This window comes from Onychostruthus taczanowskii, unplaced genomic scaffold (genome assembly GCF_017590055.1).
Source record: "Onychostruthus taczanowskii isolate IOZ18803 unplaced genomic scaffold, ASM1759005v1 scaffold32, whole genome shotgun sequence".
In the NCBI taxonomy this organism is placed as follows: Eukaryota; Metazoa; Chordata; class Aves; order Passeriformes; family Passeridae; genus Onychostruthus; species Onychostruthus taczanowskii.
In genome coordinates this window covers 5,866,835-5,888,338 of record NW_024500572.1, presented here as the reverse complement: position 1 = coordinate 5,888,338, position 21,504 = coordinate 5,866,835, and the positions used below count along the sequence as shown (strand labels likewise).

At 42.6% G+C, this 21,504-nt stretch overlaps 1 protein-coding gene across 1 annotated transcript in view; it reads left to right on the top strand.

Moving 5' to 3' along the window:
• The first annotated feature begins 252 nt into the window (after positions 1-252).
• Positions 253-21,504, top strand: part of GALNT9 (polypeptide N-acetylgalactosaminyltransferase 9) — a 126,589-nt gene continuing 105,337 nt past the window's right edge. Inside the window, exon 1 of the mRNA XM_041410275.1 lies at positions 253-493. Coding sequence (XP_041266209.1) covers positions 253-493 — 241 coding nt within the window. The remainder of the gene's footprint in view (positions 494-21,504) is intronic.

Sequence of the window (21,504 nt, the reverse complement as noted above, 5' to 3'; positions counted from 1 at the left end):
CGGGAGCAGCAGCAGCAGCAGGAGGAGGAGGAGGAAGAGGAGGAGGAGGAGGCTCGGCGGAGCAGCAGAGCTCCATGCCGCCCTGCCCGCCGCGGCGCGGGCCCCGCGGGGCGACGGCGGGCGCGGGGCGGGCCTTCGGCTCCGCTCCCCCCGGCTCCGCTCCGCGCCCCGGGCGCGCCCCTCGCCGGGTGGCCGCGGGGCCGCCGCTCGCCGCGCCTGGATGCGCCCCCCGCCACCGCGCCCGCGGCTCCCATGGCGGTGGCACGGAAAATCAAAACTTTGTTGACGGTGAACATCTTGGTCTTCGTGGGCATCATCCTCTTCTCCGTGTACTGCAGGATCCAGGACCGCTCCCAGGAGCTGGTGCAGATCGTCCGGAGCGCGGAGCGCCGGGCCAGGAGCCGCGGTGCCAAGGTGGGCAGCCTGGCCGACAGGGAGTCCATCCTGCAGCGCCTGGACCACCTGGAGGAAGTGGTCTACAACCAGCTCAATGGTACGAGGGGCGGGAGGGCATGTCCTGTGCCCCGGGAGGGTGCTGCAGGATGGGCAAGAGCCCCCGAAGTGTCCCCCCGCTGGGGAGGGGAGCCCGGGCACCGCTCGCACCGACCCAGCGCTGCACACCGAGGGCAGGAGGTGATGCGGGGTTTGCTGGAGGGGTTTGTCGAGCCTCCCACCACCACCCTGCCTCTCTGCCAACTCTTGGTCCAAAGTCAGGACTTCCTCAATAGATGCAAAGTTCAGGAGGCTGCAGTTCAGGGGTTTCAGGATCAGAGGAAGTCCCTACAAACTGTACCAGGTTTTACGGTTTGTCTGGGTATATTAACTCTGCATAGGAAGTTGTTTTATAGCAAATACAGTGTTAGATTATAGCTGGAAGTCATATACTTGGTTTTGGAACTACTTTAAAAACATTCTGATGAGTTCTTACATTGTGCACTATTAATGGTCTGTTTAAACAAAGCACCCATATGTTTCCTTAATGATTTTGCCATTCAAATTTGTTATTGTCATTGATGAGGAGGGGAAGCATCCACCAGTTCTTTTTATGACTTACCATTCTAATTCACCAACCTCGAAAAATATTGCTAGGTAAGCAAAAAACCCTTCCACAGTAGTTAGAACAGGCTAAGCCATCGTTAACCAGTTGTTATAGGATAGATAACATTTCATATAGAAACTAATTCTTCAAAATGACTGCATTTGTATTTGCATAGATTCGTAAAGTTCTAAGTGTGAGACATCAGGGGAATAAGTATGTGATTAAATACAGCAGTGTTTTGGACAAGAAAAGGCTGGAGGAGTGAACTTCTGCATGAGATTGTAATATAAATGTAACATTTAGTATTTCAGAGCAAATAAAATTTTCAGTGTACATATGTTTAACGTGCTTCTAGGCTGCTTGTGGAAATCTTACGTGTAACATTGATTTAAGCAAGGCTACTGTAGCCTCAAAATGCAGACAAATAGGAGGGTTAGCATAAAGAACGTTTCCTATTACTACTTTGTGAATGAATGTATAAATCTAAGTAAGTTAAGCTGTTATAGCAATATGCAGTTTGTGCTAGCAAGTGTTAGGAAACAGGCATCCCCTCATGCTCTCCTCTGGATAAACAGGGCAGAGAGAGGGGGAACATGGAGTGGGCTCTTAATCCCAAACCACACATTCAGGAATTAGAAGGAAAGTGTCAACAGCTGTGTTTTCTAACCATATTTTGGAACAGTTCTGAAGAATGTAGGATTTAAGAGGAAAATTATTCTCATTAATTCCACCAAGCCACAAAGTTCCCAATCTAAATTAGATTGTTCTGCAAGGTATATCCATTACAGCTCAATGAATGTGATTTTCTCACCAAAATAGCTTTGTTCTTGGTGTTCTTCAGAGGGAAGACTTTGGGAAGGATTTCCCTGTTCTGTGTTCATTTTAGCACAGCATCCCCTGGAGAATCAGCAGAGTCCTTACCGTGCTAGGCAGGCGCCATTGCACGCAATGACTGGAAGTTCTCTGTGAAGCATGCCTCTCTTTGGGAGCTGTTTTCCTCATTTCTTTAATTCCATTTATTGGATATGAATCTTCATGGTGAAATGACTTGAACTTAGTTTTACGTTGCTTCTTCAGGTCGTATCAAACACTGCAGGCAGTTTTCTTTTCCTGGAAGTTCTCACGCAGGAAAATACAGAAAGTTTTTCAAGCTGAGCTGTTCAGATTTCCTGTTTATTTCCCTTTTTCTCTGATGTGATTGTTGAGTTTCTTATTATTACACAGTGGTACGTTAACATAGATTAATTCTTTCATTATCATTCTGAAAAAAAGACTTTTTTTCCCCCATCACGCTTCAACAGAAAGAAAAAATCCTAAGAAATTAGGAGGTGCTCCACTGAAATCATCAGAGTTTCATCTCTGTAAGTGAAATCGGGACCAAGCATCCGTGTTTGGGTTTGGCTGGCTGCTGTTCTGTTTGTAATACCATGAGTCATGATTTAAGTCATTAATGTGCTCCAGCGGGATGCAGGGGAGCCTGTGTGACAGGGCTGTGCTGTGTCACACGGCAGGGCTGCTGTGACACAAACTCTCTGTGCTCTGCAGCTTCACCTCAGCGTTGAGTCAGGATCCTCAGTGCTGCACATGCTGCCTGATCCCAAGGTCACAAGCTGGCTGAGGCTGTCTTGGGTGTCACTTTTTCATAGGGTGGGTCCAAGTTTCTTCCACGTGGAGAGACACACACGGGTAGACAGATTTTATTCAGGAGGAATATGAGTTTGTTGCATACCCAGAACCCCTCAAAGCTCCAGGAGGCTGAGTCCAGCTCAATGCTGTCATTGCAGCAGGTCAGCTTGGTACTTCAGTTTTCTGCTCTTGGTCCTTTCTCTTTGAGATCAGCAAATTTAGAGCTACCTATTAAGTATATTTTTTGGTAATATCTCAATGTTCTTTTATTTTGTTTTTCTATTCAGATGAGACCTGAAGTCATAAAACTTACCTGGGATTTTCTAGGGACTCTGTTGGTGATCCAGTGCTATAAAAAGCCACTCTGAGAGAGACCAGCCTTGCAGCTGCACAGAATTTTGTTTCTATCACACATATTTGTTTACATACAATCAAGGAAATGTTATTTAGGAGTGCGTACCTTGTGCAAGGAGAAGAAACACGGGCAGTAACATTACAAATGTATGAAGAGGCAACCCAAAACTGATCACTTGAGAACTCATTAACTTTTCAGTCTGAATGAAATCAGTGAGTGCAGTGCCTCAGTGAGTGCAGTGTGCAGAACTCAGAGGACCATAGAGGAAAGCCAGGAGAAAGCTGGTCCTTGCCATTATCTTTGGCAGAACAAGAGTTTTCAGAATAGGATGAATGAGAATTGCCATGATTCCCTGCAGAGTCATGCAGACATACACCCAAACAATAGTTTTCATTTGGCTCGTGCTCTGGTTTTTTATCAACTTGGGAAAAATAGTATTTCTGAAAGCTTTCTTTTCCCTCAGCTGCTGCTGGGTTAGGTGGAAGCAAATGAACAGAACATGTAGAGGGAAAGGAAAGCAATGAAACGTGTCAGTGGAATTTTCTTGGTGAGACTTTGTACTACTTCCTGATGTTTGACCTTGGGTGCAATGTTTATTTTGGAAAACAGAGTTATTATAAACCTAATTGAGCAATCTATATATTTTCTTTCTTATTATTTTTGCTATGGTATTTCTATTGATGGATATATTTTATTGTTATTCAGCACAGAACTCATACCAGCTAGACTTGGTAGCAATTAATTAAATGTCATAATGATAACACCTTTGTATTTTCTTCCTTTGCCTTTAATTTTTTTTGTAAAGGGGAAGAATTTAAAAATTATTAAACTGACTGATCTTTTTCCCCTAATCAGTTTTGTATCTAAGTCTGTTGCTAATGATTCACCATAAAGCATAAAGAATTTTTGATACCCCAAGTAGAGCATGACCTTTCATGCCAAAAGCAATTGAAGGTCAGACAACAATTTCAGTCTAATTGCCTTTTTCCCTTTTCACTGTCTCTTTCCAGTAATACACAATAATCAATACAGCATATAATTAGATTTCATTCAATCTGCAAAGATTTAGAGAGCTTTCACCTTCTCATTATGTATTCACACATCATGTCTTCCTACCCATGTCTTCTACACTGGACCCCTTTGACCTGTTCTATTTTAGATGTGGAGGGATAAGCTGGGAGTATTCCCTTGAATTTGACAGGTTATCATTCGTTACACATCATAATTTGATTTTGGTCTCTTTGGGAAGATTAAATGCAATAGCAATTTCCAGTGTGATAAATGGGGTTTACATTACATATGCATTTCATGGAGGAGGCTGGAGGAAAAAATGGACAATTCACATAATTGCAGCACAGAGGCTTAAAATGATGGAAATAGCAGGTCCTGGGTGCAGAGTACTGATTCCTGCTGACTGGGGCTCCTGATTTTTAGAGTGCACTGGAAGCCAAGTGATTGCATTTAAAATTCAGCCTGGAAATCTGCATAGGTAAAAGTTACAGTAGTATTTTTAAAAGGACAGTTTAGTCTTCATAAGCTCTGGACTGGTTGCAAATGGGTCCAAATTTCCATGTTAGAAAGTTGGGAACATGCTACAAGAGAGTCATGTGAATGTCCACATCACATGTCCACATTGTCAAAAAGAAGTTTTTACAGCTGGCAGCTGTCAGCTGAAGACCCCTAATCCTCTATCAGTTCCCTGGCAGAGGAGAGAGGTAAAGCCACACATGCACAGGTCACATTTAGTGTGACTGCAGCCTTGTACCAATGAAACTGCACTTTCTCATACCCAAATATTTTATAACCATTTCTATTTTATGCGTTTGTGGTCTGCTGCTAACATACATCTGGCAAAATTAGCACCAAAACTTCTCCAGAAATACCAGCTCACATGTGGGCTCTGCTCTCAGCCATGGGGTTTCCTTCTGGTGATGGGCTTTTCTTCACATGGTTTCATTTTGAGGACATTTTTAAAGAAGTGCAAGGTTGGTTCTCATGGAGGCAGGAGGGAAAAATGCTGACTCTTTTTTTTTTTTTTTTTAAGTTAGGCTGCCATTTCTTGGTTTACTACACAGTGTTTTCTGTTGTGCTGGGTCATTTCCTCAAGCTTAGGTAAGTCACCATTGACTTACCCTGACCTTCTGTATTGCAAAGTGATGGTCAAGTCCAACAGACCAATTTCCCCATCACACTTGTTTTGGTTGTGTTACTATTGATTTTTGCAGCTGAGGGAACTCACAATCAGTGCTTTCAGGTAGGTCAAGGTTTTATTCCCCAAAACAACAGAAGGGAAATGTAATGAGCCAATATTTGGATAGCCCCTATATAAATATAAGGTAATATTTGAAATAGAATTATTCTATTTAGGCACTTTAGGGAGAAAAGTTCTAAAAGTTTAGTTAAAAAAGAGGGCAGCTCGCTTTTGTAAAACAGACAAAATTGCACTCAGCTCTGACAAATATTGACAAATACAAAAAAAAAAAAAAAACTCCATTCCGGCAGCACATCAGTGATTTTAAAGTCTTTCCCTGTACTCTGTGTTTCATATAGTAACTATTTTATGTAATGTTTCTGCTTTTTGCCTTTGTAGCTAGGAAGAAAGCTTATTTTGACAGTAAAAAAAATCATGTGGTAATTTTATCATTGACTCATTTTTGTGGAACTTGAATAATTTTTACCATATGAGATTAAAAGCAATGTTTACAGAGGCAGAAAGGAAACCTTTGCCTGATGTTGTTTTTGTTGCCTTTTCAGCTGTGTTCTGGTTCAGTATCTTTCCATTTCTTTGTACATTTAGCTGGAATTGGAAAAGCAAATATAGGTCTGTCATCTTCCCAGAGAGGAGTGCAGTGTGGTGGCTGCACACCTACAGCCACTGCACAGGTTTAGAGGATTAGAAAACCTGGCTTTGACTTAATACCCTTGATGGAGAGAGGTGAGGCTGGTTTTTGAGTTTAGGGGGTTTTATTGTTTGTTTGTTTGATCTTTTAGTAAATAAAGGCAGGTAGCAGTTAAACCAGGAGCATCATTTTAGAATGAGGTTCCAGACACTGAATGTGTGGCATTTATCCAAGGAAATACTAAGATTTATGAAAGGAAGGAAAATAAATGAGTCATGTTTAACAAATCTGCCTTTTTTTTAATGCTTCTCTCTAACTTTACTAATGGGCACTCAGCTTCTCTTTCTTAGCATACTTGGCATACTTTTTTATTATTGTTGTTTTTTGTGGGGTTTCTCTTGGTAGTCATTACCATCATTTAGTTTAAAACAACACACTGAAGGACAGAAAAAAAGTAGAAAATATAAAAAGCTTGTGATGTTCTGGATAACAGGAAGGAAGAGAGCCAGTGACAGAAGAGCAGCTTCCAACCTTGTTGGAGTCCTATTGATCAAAACTCTCCTCTGAAATAAGACACCTCGAGTTCCTGAGAGTGAAAGCCAGAGAAACCCTCCCAGTGACCCAAAGTCATCTTCTCCTGAGAGCAGAGTGCTAAACCAGCCAAATGCTAATTGGATTTGTCTGCTTTTCCTAAAACTCATAGCTGTGGTGCCATGGAAATGCCTGCGAATATCTGAAAGCTTCACAAGTGGGGGCAAAACCCCTTTTTAGGACAGCAGGGCAGGTGCAAACTGATTAAAAACTGTCTGTCTGCCCTAGAGTTTCTATCCTTTCAGGTGATCTGGAATATCTAGGTTCTCCAGACAGTTTTGAAGACAAGATACACACAACTGGCACTTAGTGGTTACTCAGCAAGTCCTGTAAGAGATTAAAAGAGTGTAAGACCATCTCCTGAGTCAAGATTTCTTGACTTACTCAACAGAAGGCAGCAATGCAACTTGGTTTAGGGCCCTCTGATTTATCTCTGCTTACTTTGAGTTTAAACACACTGTAGTGCTGCTGGGGATAAAGGTGACAACCTTGGTTCTGTTGGCTGTGTCTCAGTTTGATCTGTGGGAGTTTCAAATCCTTATTTCTTGAAGTGACATCACACCCATGATCTGGTGTAGGTCCAGATGAAGTGAGCTGTGAGCATGTGCACGTTTGTAGGTGTCCAAGGAAGTGATATTTTGGGGCTGAGTTCTGCTCTCTTATCCCTCTGGTTTGATGTTCTCCTCCCACAGTGAGGGAAGGGGACTTTGCTTTCTGCAGTTCTTCACACTAAGTTTTTATTTCCCTGGTTTAGCTCAGTTGGAGTCCTTGCTGTGCATGGAAGGACAGTCCAGCAGCACCTTGTGTGGGAAATCCAGTGGAATGGGTGTTCCAGAGGAGCTCTCACACCGGTTCCCTGCTCCTCTCACTGCACTTGTCAGGCCATTTCATTTCTGAACAGTTCTGTGTTTGTGTTTAATTTACTTGGATGACTTGTTCTGAGGGATCTTCTCACAAACCAAAGATGAGCCTGGGGCCATGAATTGTTTTGTATCCCTGTTGAGGGCAGTCCTTTGTGGAACAATGCAGAGAAATGGGCTGGTTTTGAGAATCCCTGACAAATGGTAAAAGGCCTAATATTTTTGTTGTTTTGTTTTTGGTTTGTTTTTTTTTTTCCCTTCAAACGTGTCCTTGATTACTGGCTCTGAAGGAGAGTCTGAGGGCAGCAGCAGGGTAGAGAGCTGAGGAGACAATAGAGTGATTCTGCTTTGTCATCATGTGCACTGTGGACACAGAGTTCTCTTGGGGGCTGAAGAGTTGTTGAAGTAAATGAGCAAAACGTTTTTGGAGAAGGTGAGAATATAGATTTCTGAATATCTTAAGCCTTGTATCACCTCCCATGGAGCCATTCTCTAGAAGCACTTTCACTTGCCACCAGTTTGATTTATACTTTTAATACATGAGCTGTAATTTGCATGTCATCCTGGGAGAGTGGGCAATGATGAAGAAAACTAAACCAAGGAAAAGGTTTTTAAAAGAGCTTCTGTTTTAGTAGCTTTCTGCTACTTAAAAATGGCTGTGTCAGGCAGAGATTATGGATGCCAAAGTACTACAGGAGAGTGTTATCTGTTTCACAGCACAATGTTTGGAATCCCAGTGTCTGGAATCACATTTAAATAACCTAAATTTGGTGGATGAGGATACAAAGGATTCTTTAGTGTGCATTTGCTCCAGTCTCAGCCTCCTGGGCTGCAGGTCAGAGCCACAAGCCCAAGGGGCTGCTGCAGCACCAGGCTCTCTGTCCCTTGGGCTGAGCAGCCCCTGTAAAACGGCACAGCCCTGGCACAAGCCCTGCTCTCCCCCAGCAGGCTCCTGACACCTCCTTCCCCTGTGCAAAGGCAGGACAGCTCTGTGAAAGAAGCTGTGTTAGCTGTGGCTCACAGGACTGGCAGCAGCACAGAGCTGGCTGCTCTCTGGGGTTCCCAGCGTGTTGCTGGATTTTGTTCCTGGGGAGCTGTTGGAATTGCCATGTCTGTGCTTGAGTCAGCAGTTGTGCTCAGCTGGGAATCCAAGCCAGGTGCAGAAGTGACACTGCTTTCTAAGCAAAGTGCAGATGCTGCCAGCCCTGCTGTGCTGTGGCAGTGTGGGGGGTGACAGACACTGCTGCCTGCACGGGCTGACTGCCTCAAGAAGGTTTTTATCACCGCAGCAATGATTCAAATTCTCCTCAGCTCACCCGTGCACTTAGTCCTCAGTAGAAATCAGTTGCCTAAATTAATCTTTGCTATTGATCCAGAGGCATCAGCGCAGGCAGTAGTTATCAGTACAGTAACTCCAGTAGTAAATTTGGCCAACTGAAGGCATTTTTGCCACAGGATGAGGAGTAGCTTTGGTAGTTATGATGATGTGTGTAGTACAAAGGATGAAGCCTTACTGTGTCCCTGTACTGCTTCAGAATGGTTGAGAGCAGGGCCCTTCCTCTTTGGAGCTTTTGGAAGGATTCTCCTTTCTAGTAGAGATCTGATGAACTTTGTAATTTTTTTGCCTTTGACCCCTAATCCTGCTCTTATTGCTTCTGTGTTTGTGCTGTTTGGCTCCAGTTTGCATTTGCAAAAAGAAGTTCTCAGACCAGATCAGATTAGCACTTCATGATGGCTGTACTGCCTGTGGTACTGCAGGACCATTTGCAAAGGAAAAGGGGGTTTGTTGCACAGGATTTTGTTTCTCTTGGAAGATACCCACCCGTGAAGACAGCTGGAAAGCCCTTTCCTGCAATACTGGGGAAATTTTCTTCTTCTTCTTTTTTTTTTTTTTTTTTTTTTTCCCCTCTAGCATTTTTGGTCGGGTGGTAGGGTTAATTGGTTGTTTTTCATTTGGATTTTTTCTGCTGGTTTTGTATTTTATTTGGCAATGGGGCCTTACTGCCCTTTTAGAAATTGAGTTTATTTTTTTCTACAGCTCTCATATGCCTCTAGGATGAACAGCTTTTGTAAATAAATATGTATTTTTTGTTTTATTAACTCATTTTCAAGCAAGCCTTGTGTTGTAGCAAAGATTGGTGGTACTTTCCTGTGCATGCTGAACTGAAGGCAGGGATAAGACTAAAAATATCCCCAATTGAAATAGCATTGTATAACCCAAAGGTTAGTTTTCCTCAGGATGAAAATTTGCAGTTGCTCTATAGATTCCTTGTAAGACAGATTTCTGGCCATGAGTAAAATGAGGCTACTGATGGCTGCAAAGTTCTGTGTCTACCAGACTCAGCCCCACTGGTGGCTGCCAGGAGCAGAATTCAGCTGGTGGCCAATGCTGACACCCATTGCTCTGCTGTGAGCTGGGGGTGAGTCCTGCCTGTGGTACCAGAGCAGGGAGCAGGCACTGTTCACACCTCTAACAGGAAAAACAGATTTTCCAGCACAGAGCTGTTAATGCTAAAACCTGCTGATGGATTGCAGGTGGCTGCATGTAACAGATGGGAGTGGGGCATGAGGGGAGAGCGAGCTGAGCATGTTTGAGATATTACACAGCCTAATGCTGAGCTGCCCAGCTGCTGAAAGAGTTGATGCTTTCAATTTGCACAAGCAGTGAGTGGGTTTGGTGTTGAAAAATGGGTGGTTGAGTGGCTTAGGTGTGAGCCTGTGCTAGCCTTGGGTTTGGAAACCACTTTTTTTTTTTTTTTTTTTTTTTTGGTAATTCTGTTATGAAATTTGTGTGTTGTCTGGAGAGTCCCCAGGACCCAGATCTGTGGATTTAGGCTGCTGACTTTCTAAAACGAGCACAGGGATGTGGGCAGCCAAATTCTCCACTGGAGCCACCTTTCTTCCAGGTGGCCAGTCATTTCTACCACTCTTTAATGAACTTTTGTATCTGCCAGAAGCTGTGACTTTTTCAGCAGTTGAAAAATGTCTTTTATTTATTCACTGCTAGTATCACAAGAAGCAGTGAAAATATTTGCAGGTATTAATTATAAATTTCATATATTTCTTCAATTTAACATTTGGCAAACTCACTCAACACATCCTTTGTGGGGTGCTCTTTTAAAAGGCACAGACGTGACCATGTCAGCACCTGTACTGAACATTTCACCGTCAGCTATTCCTGCTCTGAATACACAAACCCAATAATCTTTGATTTTAGACCTGTGCCAGCATGATGCTCCTCCTGAAATAGATCCATCTGGCTCGATGTGTTTCCATTCAACAGAAAATTAATTCCGGAAGGAAAGTGCCTTTTATAATGCCTGTATCCAGTGGGGTTGTATGCAAAACCTTCTGTTCCCTGAAAGAGGCAGCTTGGTATGGGTCCCATATTCACAGCTCCATTCCCATTCCAGGCCCACATAACTCAAAGCCAGGCTGCAGAGAACCCTCTCAGATGAGATCATGGGACGAAGAATTTCTTCTGTGATTCATTCTGAACCTGATCTGCCTAATAACTGGATCCTTTGTCTCCCTCTTTCTGTCACACATTAAAAAGTTCACAAAGTGAGAATTTCCAGTCTTCTTTGCACAATGAGAAGAGTGAACAAAAGATGGGCATAAATGGAGGAGAAATATTTATGAGGGAACAAAGACATGGCCCTACCTTTGAAGCTGGGCTGGAGCAGCCCAGCGTGCCCAGGGACAAGGGCTGAGTGATGCAACCCTCAGAGAAGGAGATGAACACTGCAGAAAGATTTTTGCATATGCCACAGGACTTCTTGTTTAGGCATCTCTGAGCCTTTAATCAGCCTGACAAGAAGCTGGAGCACAAATAGAGTCAAAGAGACACAGTGGAGCCTGTGGAAGAATGAGGCCAGTGTGACATTTTCCTTATTGTAGTCAATGGAAGTGCTCATGGGATGAGTGAACTGGGGTCAGGGTCTGTGCCCAACTCATGGCAGAACTGTTCTGGCCCCAAGGAGAGGTGGAGCTCCCCATGGCAGCACCAATGATATTGTGATATTGTGATACTGTGATATTGTGATATCGTGGTATTGTTCATCAATGCTGTATGTAACAAGTCACTCTGGGACAGCCATACCACAGTGTGACAATGCATCTTGGAGTGTTGATCATTAGTGTGGACCAGTTTCAGGAGAGAAAAGCTCTTGTGTGGATTCCTTATGGCACTGAGTAGCAAAGTCAGAACCAGGCCCAGAGGACAGGACAGCTCATGCAGGATCAGCACCAATTAGAGATGACTAGGCTGAGGCACACTGTACTGTCATAAAGCAAAATGATATTTCAGGATGGAAATTCATTTTAGAAGCATAAATCAGTGTATGATCTTCTGTTTTTGTCCCTGAGCTGGAAGAAGATGCCTCTAATCTGTTTGATATTGCATGCCTGTGGCTCCTCAGTGCCTCAGCATATGGTTGTGAAACTAGAGGTTGATTATTTTCAAAAGTATTTTGACAGATACTGAACTGACAGATTCCTTGTTAAAAAGAGAGAGAGAGATTTTGTTTGCTCCTCTGCTCACGAGGCTTCATGGGTTTTAGGATGATACCTTGCTTTATATTCCTTTCAAACGTGGGGAGGGAAAAGCACTCCTAGCATAAGAAATAAGAAGGAATATTTTTTTATTAATTCCAGGGGAAACAGGCAAAGCTGCATGGTGTGGTGTGCCCTGCTGTCAGGGTGCCTCACCTCTGAGCCTGTGTTCTCCCTTTCCAAGGGTAGCAGTGCTAATCTAGCAAGTCAGGCATTTCCATGTGAATTTTCTGTATTATGGAAAAGTAGTTTTAAATGGGATCACACACATACCTCATTATTTCATTAGGAATCCCCTAATCTGTGACCAGAAAACACACTCTTCTATCTTTTCTCACTTACCCTGGTTGTGTTCATTTCCACTAACCCCTGACAAGAAGCAGAGTGTGTGACCTCACAGAAACTGGAACTGGGGACAGAAGGGGTCAAGAAAATATTTTAAGCTGTTGAAATACAAGTCCCAGACACAGGAGACCCGGCCTTCAGTTCCAGGGGGGCTGTCCTGGGCTCCTTGTCTGTGGTGACAGCTCATCTCGCTGCTCCCCTGATCCCTTCCCCTTATCTGTGTCCTCAGGTTACCTTTGTGATATTGTTAATCAGCCAGGCATCCAACAGACCTGGACACCAGTAATTAACACATTCAATCCTGAAAATATGTGTTCAGTTCCTTGAGCAACTAAACCAAGCTTCTTGTGGGTTGGCAACATACAAGTGAATTCTTGGGTGGTCTCTAAGAGCTCCAACAGGTCTCTTGTGTTTGATCTTTCACCAAACCCCTTCTCTCAGCAGGAACATTTTAATGGCCCTTTCTTCCCAGATGTCAGCTTCTGTGACACTCAAAGAAATGCAATTTTTGGAGACCTCTGACTGTCTGCCAAGCTTTGGCTGAAGTTAGAAGCAGTCCTTGGAATCTAACAAGCAGAGTGAAGGGAGAGTGTGGAGAGGGAAGCAGACTGATAGACAAATGGAGACAGCATGATCCCACAAAATGGTTTTTCTTAGCAAACCAGGCTAAAAATCACATTGGTAACAAATGGGATTTTTACTTATTTAAACACAGTCATAAAAACTAAGATCTGAGCTTTTAAAGGAACCAGACTCAGATGTCCACATGGAACTTTTGCTTGCTCTGTTAATTGGCAATATGTTAGCACAAGCATTTTTCTCTACTTTCCTTCTTATTTCAGTTAATAACTTCAGCAGCATGACATTTCCCTGACACTACACCAGTACTGCAGGAGAGCCTGCCTTATTTTCAGCCTGCTGAAATGGCAGACTCAGGTCCCACTAGCCTGTCTCTGTGCCTTTCAGTAGAGTGAATAATTAAATCATGAGCAAGCAGAGCGGCGATGCCGGCGCTCTGTGCTAGCAGAATGACGCACATCCTGCTGCCCATCCCATCCCATCCCATCCCAGGGCTCAGCCCTGCCTTTCCCTGGCCCCACTTGGTGCTGGGAAGCTCTTGCTGGTAAGGAGCAATGTGGGTGTGACTTGAAGTTTAAGTATGACTGGAGAGTGCGTCTGCTTTGTGTCCTTGAGGAGTTACGAGCCCAAGCTGTAAACTCAGAACTCAGTTTTCTGAAATTCAAATTTTGATTCATACCAGTCTCTCCACTGAAGGATGATCTTCTGCTGTGTAAAGGCACCTTCTATCACTGTTCTCATTTCTCTTTTTACTGTGTAATTTAACACCTCATAATGTAGTCGTAAGTACAAACTGGAGACACATCAGGGGACAAGGACACTCATTCTTTCATGGAATTTTGGCATAAAGGAGAGGAAATCTTGAAGAAAAATTGAGTCTCTGAAAACTTAAGTTGATTTTTACATTGCCTTGGTGAAAACCAGATAGGCACTGTTGCAGTCAGTGTATTAGGAAGGTAAATTGAAGAAGGTTGAGCCACATCTTCAAAACCTTGGCCACTGTCTTTATATATGATCTGAATTCTATATATGTGTGGTAATTTAAACGTGCTCTGTAGGTAGATCAAAGCAGCACATTGTTACCAAATGCATCCTGTCTCCTCCAAAGCAAGCCCAGAGGTCCTGCTGTGGGTTTGTCAGGGCCCAAATCAGCCCTAGGTCACAGTCAATTCCTACAAATACCCACATGCAATGAAGCCAATCTTGTTAATAATGAATCAGTTATTATAGGAGAGCTGGTTTTTACAGTGCCTGTAATAGTAGATTGTAGCTTTCCCGCTCCTGGAAGTCTGAGTCAATTTATCTTTATATCAACAATAAAGCAGAAAGGGCAGAAATCAAAGTAAGCAATGTTTTTATTACCGCTTTTAAATAAAACATTGTGCCAATATTTTTCCCCTAACATTACATCTTTATTTTCTTAAATTTATTGGCAATTGCTATTTATCTTCATTTCTCCTTTCTTTTGCAAAGCTATCTCATCCTTTGATTTGCTTCCCCCAGAGAATGTGGTACCTAATTCTTTTTATTTGTCCTTGATAAATCCCTGATTAATTGTATGTTATAAGCTATCCATGCAACATCGTGTCTTTCATTTCTAAATAGGCTTTCTTTTATGAATATAAAGAGCTAAAGCTTTTCTTTCTAGAGCCAAATCCAGACTCAACATTTCCTTTAGCAATAGCAAGGCACTTCAAAACCAAGTAAGATTCTCAGCACTGTGGAATCTCCTTCTATTCTCCCTTTGTGAGCAGCAGAGACTCAGACCTTTAGCTGGGCACATCCTCTAGTAGATAGATCTGTTATAAATGTGGCTGTCACTTCATCTCATCAGTTAGAAGGACTCTGCAGAATAACTTACTTCATCCATTTTAGCTTCAAATATGCCATAATTTGTTAATTTGTAGGCACTTTTGTTTAGTTGCTGGATTCAGGACTTTTTGCTGTTTAAAATGTGTCCTGTGTTTGGTTTTGAGCTGGCTTGTCCTGCTGGCAGAAAATTAAATCATACACACATTAAGAGGTTGATGGAAGGAGGCATTGCAGCCTGGCATTGACAAGCAAGGCATAGCTGTGGTGTATGTTGACATGAGATATGAAAATAAAGTGAAGGCAGGAAAGGGGAGGAAAGCAGAGATGTGAGTTCTGTCTCTCAACCAAATTCCCAAGCTAAGCTCCCTGAGAGGTGTCAAAGATGTGCCTGAGAAAGAAGAATACAAAGACAGGTCAAGAAAAATACACAGATCTACAGATCTAAAATAGACAGTCTGTCAGGAAAACGAGTATGTTTTGAAATCAATGTGCAATGATGCAAAAAAAAAAAAAAAAAAAAAAGAAAAAAAAGTATGTCACCCTTACAGAGCTTTTAAGGCAATACCACACTGAAAGGAAAGGGGAGGAATCAAGGCTCTCTCTGGCTCCTGTGAAAATCAATATCCAAATTAACTGGTTTCCAAGAGATTGGGTGGAAGTATTTGAGATCTCTCATCCTCAACAGCAGCTGATATCTTCTCCCATCTATTCCCAAGGAGAAATGTCAAATGATGAGATGGAGAGGCAGCAGACAGGGAACCAGCCCTGCTCTGACAAACCCAGGGACTTCCTCAGATCATTTCATTCCCTGATGCCATTAGGAAGAGCAGGCAGTGGCTCTTGGAGCACAGGAGAGCAGTGGCTGTAGCCAGCAGGTCTGTAGTTGTTAACATTGGCTCTTTACTGTGGTTGCATTGCCAGGGGTGAACTCAGTGGCTAATTTCACAAGAGTGGAAAATCGAGATCCACTTTCAAGCACGGTGTGACTCTGAGTTCCAGCAGCTCCCACGTCTGGGTTTAATGCTGCCATCCTCTGCTGTGCAAAATGAGCTGAACAACCAGGAGCTTTTCAGCCATACAAATAGCAAAGTGTTCTATATGACTTTGTTTTGGGAAAGCTATCTGTGTGATTATGTTAGTTTAATTTAATAGCAGGCTGTTAGGTAAATGAGCAGGGAGGCATATGAGTGTCTGCAAATAATGTGGAGCATGATTGCAAAATGCTGCTGCAGGAGATGGGCTTGTCTGGTCCTTGTCAGGGCTCTCCAAACACCCTTGAGCAGGAGAGAAGACTCTTCCTTAACCTTGGACAAAATCCCTCTGAGACAGAGACCCGAGGGTGAACCCTGGGCTGAAAGGCAGTAATTTGGCAGGTTAGGCAATGTCAGATGTGGTAGAGCCTTTGATGAGTTTGGACTTTATTATCAGCACAATGGAGTCTAGAACAGTATGGACCTGCATAGGACCTGAAATTAGATAGATTTTTTTTTTTTTTGTTCCTCGTGTTTAAAGATTTTTTTTTTTCCCTTTTGGAACCTACACCTGTGGGATTGACTGTTGTAGTGGAGCTGGTCTGAGAATAGAGCAGTCAGGAACTTCTCATCTAGAATTGCATCCGTAGTCAAAGGAGTATTTTTAGTGATTAGAGGTGTGCAGTCAGCTCTGTAGGGTCAAGGAAATGTCATTGCATCCGAGAGCAGCTTTCCAGCTGTGGCTCCATCCTGTCAGACCTTGGGTCACACCTCCCTTCCCACCATGGTCCACCGCTTCCCTTCTGTACCTTTGATTAACACAAGCAAACTCCTTGCTTTTCAAAAAGTATTTTCCTCATTTATGAAAATAAAACCCTTTAACTTGGCTGAACCAGCTTGTTCCTGAATCTAATTAAACAGCCCCAAAGTTTTACCTCTTGCACCGTGGAGCTTTTCAAGGAGAAGCCGCTCTCCCTTCCTCTAGAATGGCTCTGTTATTGTTTTAATGATCACTTCACCCAGGAGTTTTCACCTCTGTTTCCCTGGAAAAATTAAAGAAAATCTAATATATTGATACAGATGATCCATTTCATGTGAGTCGGTGACACTCTGACCGTGACAGTACCAGAGAATTCATTGCTGCAGGAGCCCATTGAATCTAATATTAGTGGCTGGGCTTTTAAAGGACACTGGGTAGTTTTATGCCCTGTTTCTACCTGTCTGAGTTAAGATAATGAGGGTAATCTAATATTATGCTTCAGGGCTTTAGTTACCTGCCTATGGGGTTCAGAGGAAACTCTGCTTCCAGGGACTGAGCAGAGTTTAATTGGCCAAGTGCTTTATCGTTTGTGTTTCATTTCCTCTGAAGCCTCAGGTATTGGCCACTGCCAGAGGACAGGTGCCAAACTGATGACACTCAGATTTTGTCTCCTTTTAATATCAGTGGGCTGCCAGGCAGATACACCAACATTTCAGCTCCTCCCCCTCAACTCCAAATTTATGCCATCACCAGAGGAGTTTTCTGGCTTTCCTCCAAATCCCTGAAGGGAAAAATACATTTTATGTTTCACCAGCAAAAACCACGAGTCATCTGGGATTTAAAAACTTCTAGAAGAATCATGGCATCTGTTATTCATTTAAAGATAACAAAGTGATCTTTCTCTGTGAATGAACGTTTTGATCATTGAAAGGAAAATTTAAAAAAAAATCAGAGTCACACACATATAATTTAAAATTATGCATCTGGGGTAGGGGCTTTTTATTTTGTCTCTCAATATATATCTTTATATAGCTCTTCCTTGCTTAAGAAGGAAATCTATTTTTGTTTATATCAAGTTTCTGGGAAAACTCTGGCACCTCTCTTATTATCAGTAAATTTGGGATCAGTGTCCTACCTCACAAATGAGCTTTTATCTTCATCTCCAGTGGACTGTACAGCTGCTATTTCTTGGTCCTTCCAGTCCTCAATCTGTTTATCTCCTCCTGAATTATCTGTTGTAATTAGAATACATTTTCTCATCTCAAGGGGTAACCAGCTCCAAATGAGTGTTCTATAAAAGCAATTACTTTTGATATTAGATATCTGTACATAAAAACACAGTATTTCTTCCAATTAAAAAGCACTAATGAATTTTGTGTCTAGAGAGGCAGTAGCCTACGCAGTGCTGCAGTTTCTGTGAAGCCAAGGAACAAAAGATGAGGCAACTGTAAGAGGGCAGTGGTGTGTGTGCTGCACCACTGAATAGCAGATTCAGGGAGAACATGGCTCTGCAAGGACATCCTGTTCCCTTTTGTCCCCAGCAGGCCTTTTGTCAACACTGATGAACCAGATCCCTCTCCACGTTGTGCCAAGATGACTAACACAGTTTGTCCTGCTATACCTGTCTTCTACACCTGACCCTCAGTCTTTTTATTTCCTCAGATATTCCTCTCCTCTTCCTCAAAGTATTAAGTCTTGCATTTGGCATGGGGCAGCTTTACCAGAGGTGGACTCCTTCCCTCTACAGACACAGAACTGTCATCTTTTATCATCTCAAAATTACCTGAATGACTAGGGAGCTTTCATCACAAGCTATTCTACAAAAAGGATCATTTCAGAAACACCTTGACCTTGTTATATTGTCTTCATGTCTTCATTATCTTTCTTGCACCTGGTTCTTGTCTTTATTGATGGTGAGTGCTTTGGGGTGGGATCTGTCTCTTTGGGCTCATGTAGCATTTTCTGCAGTGGTATCCTGAGTCTGGACTACATGCCATAGAAACTCTAAGGAAAAAATTGTTCTGGCCAAATCCTGTCCTGGTAGGAGTTACCATGTAGGATTTAAGGATTAAAGCATCAATATGGTGGGAGCAGAGTGTGTAGGATGGAAAAAGGGTCAGCTTCCAGCCCAGCTGCTGAGAACAGCCCCGGGCACCTTCATGGAATTTTCCATAAAATGTATTTTGAGCATTTGACAGATATGCACATGTTGTGTCTCAGAGTGCTCTCTGCAACCTGGAAAAGTCCCTGTTTTGAAGAAACAAATGGCAAAGCACACAAGGGGTTGGATATTAGTCCTCTTTCCAGATAATTCACATAATTTCCCAGGCTCCTGGTTCTGCACTCCCTGCCTGGCTGGCTGCTGGGAAAGGAGCAGCCCCCTTTCAGGCAGAGCTGCCAGATCACTTCATCCCTTCCCCATCATTCATCTGCTCACAGATGGATGATGTCTTATAGCATTGCCTCTCACCTGGGCACCAAGACTGAGAAATGCTGTCTCAGACTTTCCACTGGGGTCTGGAGATGAGGTTAAGCTACAAAACCACTGCACCTCCTGTTTCTGGAGACAAAATGTTGCGTATCAAGTGCTTCAGCTTTACAGGTTGCTGTATTTTTGTCCTTTTCAAGCCATCAGCTGCAGGATGCTGTTTGTCTTCTCCCTGATATATCTGCAGAGATACTTGGGGCTGATACCAGCCACCAGGGGACATAAACTTTTCAAGCAAGGATGCAGCAAACTTGAGTACAACTATAAAAAAAATAAGACTGTGTTCTGGGTTTCAGATAAATGGAAGTGCTGGAGTCACTTAAATTAGATGGGGTTTTGTTTGTTGCTCTCCAATTTCCAAAAGTTGGAGCTTGTATCCCTGTGGGATGTGATTTGCTGAATGATGCTGTACGTAAAATAAATCTCCTCCACATTCAGCATTCTTTGTAGCTCAGAAAGTGAGCACCTTTTGATATGAGCAAAATTCAGATCAGTTCTCTGGGCAGCAAATCTTCCATATTATGTAGGCTTGCTTCAGGGTCATGGTGGGAGAAACTGGTTTGGGATATGGAAAGTTGGGATATGCAGAAATTAAAGGCCAGGCTCTGTTTAACATTTAGATTGAATCATGAGCTAGACACCAGCAACTCCCCATGCTGCTTGCTACTGTTTGCAAAGTTGGCTGAAACACTGTCAAATAGTGAAATAGTCCCAAATAAGATTTTTTTTTCCCCTGCATATTCTTGATCCTCATGCTTGCAACAGAAAAATTATTTTGTTTTTCAGGTTTAATATTGGTGCAGTGAACTGCCAGTGCATTCACTGAATTGATGCCAGTGGGGCTGTGCTGGGTGTGTGTGAAAGAAAAGGGGCTGCTTACACCAGAGAGCCTTTCTCTGGTTTGAGCATGTTCTTTTAGAAATCATCAGCTAATAGTTATTTTTAGGGATCACTAAAATGAAGTTATAAACAGCTGGTGAGCTGAGACCTTTAGCTTAGTGTTGAATGGCTCACCTGTGCTGTACTTTTCCTCCTCCTCCTCCAACCAGCTGCTTTCCTTGTGCACCTGCTTCCCTCTGACATGCAGCTCCTGAAGGAGGAAGATCAGTGCTTCCCTCCATGCCTCCAGATATGCCATTCTTTGAGGCTGTAACCTTCAGCTGAAGCTTCTAGCTGCAGCAGAACGAGATCACAAAATTAGCACAATACAGTAACTCAAGGTGGAAGCATTGGGACTGATTCAATAGTTGCTACTCCTTTAATTCCTGCCTCTAAACTGTTTGGGTTTATGTAAAAATAGCTTTAAAAGACATTGTAAGCTGAGTCTTGTTTAAGCTGTCACTGAACCTATTCCAGAATCTCTGAACCTTTTCCTTTTCTTTGCAAAGCTGTAACTGGAAATGCTAAAAGTCAACTTTGTCAATCTATGTGGAGTTTATATTGTCCCTAATTTTTTTTGTTGTTGTTTGTTTAAGCTAGGAACCAAATATTTTTACTGCTTTACATAGTATGCAGTCATATTTTCAAGTGAGAAATAATAATTGAAGAAGGAAGGAAACAACTGTTTTCTGATGAGTTTTATGTTTCCTGTTTAAGTGTTTCATGAGTCACAGGTAGAATTACTGGGTGACTGTGTCAGGTTTTTTGATCTATCTATCTATCTATCTATCTATCTATCTATCTATCTCAGCTGTTTTAGAAGGAAATGTTTTATCCCCTCCTTTTAAGGTGCTAGAAACTGAAATACTTTTCTGCAGCTATTCAAATGTGCAAATGATGGAAGTGTAGATAAAGCCAAGGAGTCTGGCTTTGGAGTCCTTCTCAAGCTGGGGCTGAGACAGGCCAGCAAGGGCATTTTGGAAATTTTGCAGCAGTTCTCTCACTGTTCTGACATTCTGTTATTATTTTCAATTACTTATTTTTATTTTGATTTGTCAGAAGTTTAATTTTATCTGAGAGCCTTGGCTGAACCTAATTTACAGCTGCCTATAATTGTGTTGCAAATAAGAAAAAAAATTATAGTACAATAATCACAGCCATAATCTGATCTAGATTTTGCCATAGTTTCTCATATAAATCTCCTTAGTACTTTTCCCATTGTGACAGGGTTTATGATGAAAAATAGAAGATCTCTTTTCTTCCTAGAAAATGATGCAAACTGTGGAGTAATTAATCTGGTTAAGGAACTAAGGCTGGCTTGTTCTGCTCTCCATTCTCCTAACAATTTCTGTCCTACACAGAAATCTCTGCAGTGAGAGCAATAAATTTGAAATGAATGACAGACACTAATTATTTGTGACCTCATTGTCATCTGCAGCATGGAACAGTCCATGACCATTCCCAGTGTATCAGCTGCAGATATTTTTAGTCTAGAAAATTTAAAGAAAAGAGAGCTTGAAAAACAGCTGCTCACTGGGCATCCCCTTTGTGCACATCCCCATTTCAGAGCTGGCCCCATGATCTCAATCCTTGGCTCTGGCTCTGGGCCTTGCCCTCGTTGGCTTCTGATGCTGTGGAAAAATGGGTGTGAGTTAGGGCTGCAGGTGAGTAACCCAGAGGTAAGAGAAGGAGCTGGAAGTCTGCAATGAGCTTCAAAACAAGAAGAAAACAGAAAAGTGCCCTCAGATGAGGGCCTGGAGGATGTGCTGGGGGGTGTTCACCAGGCTCTGCTTCAGCCAGGCTGG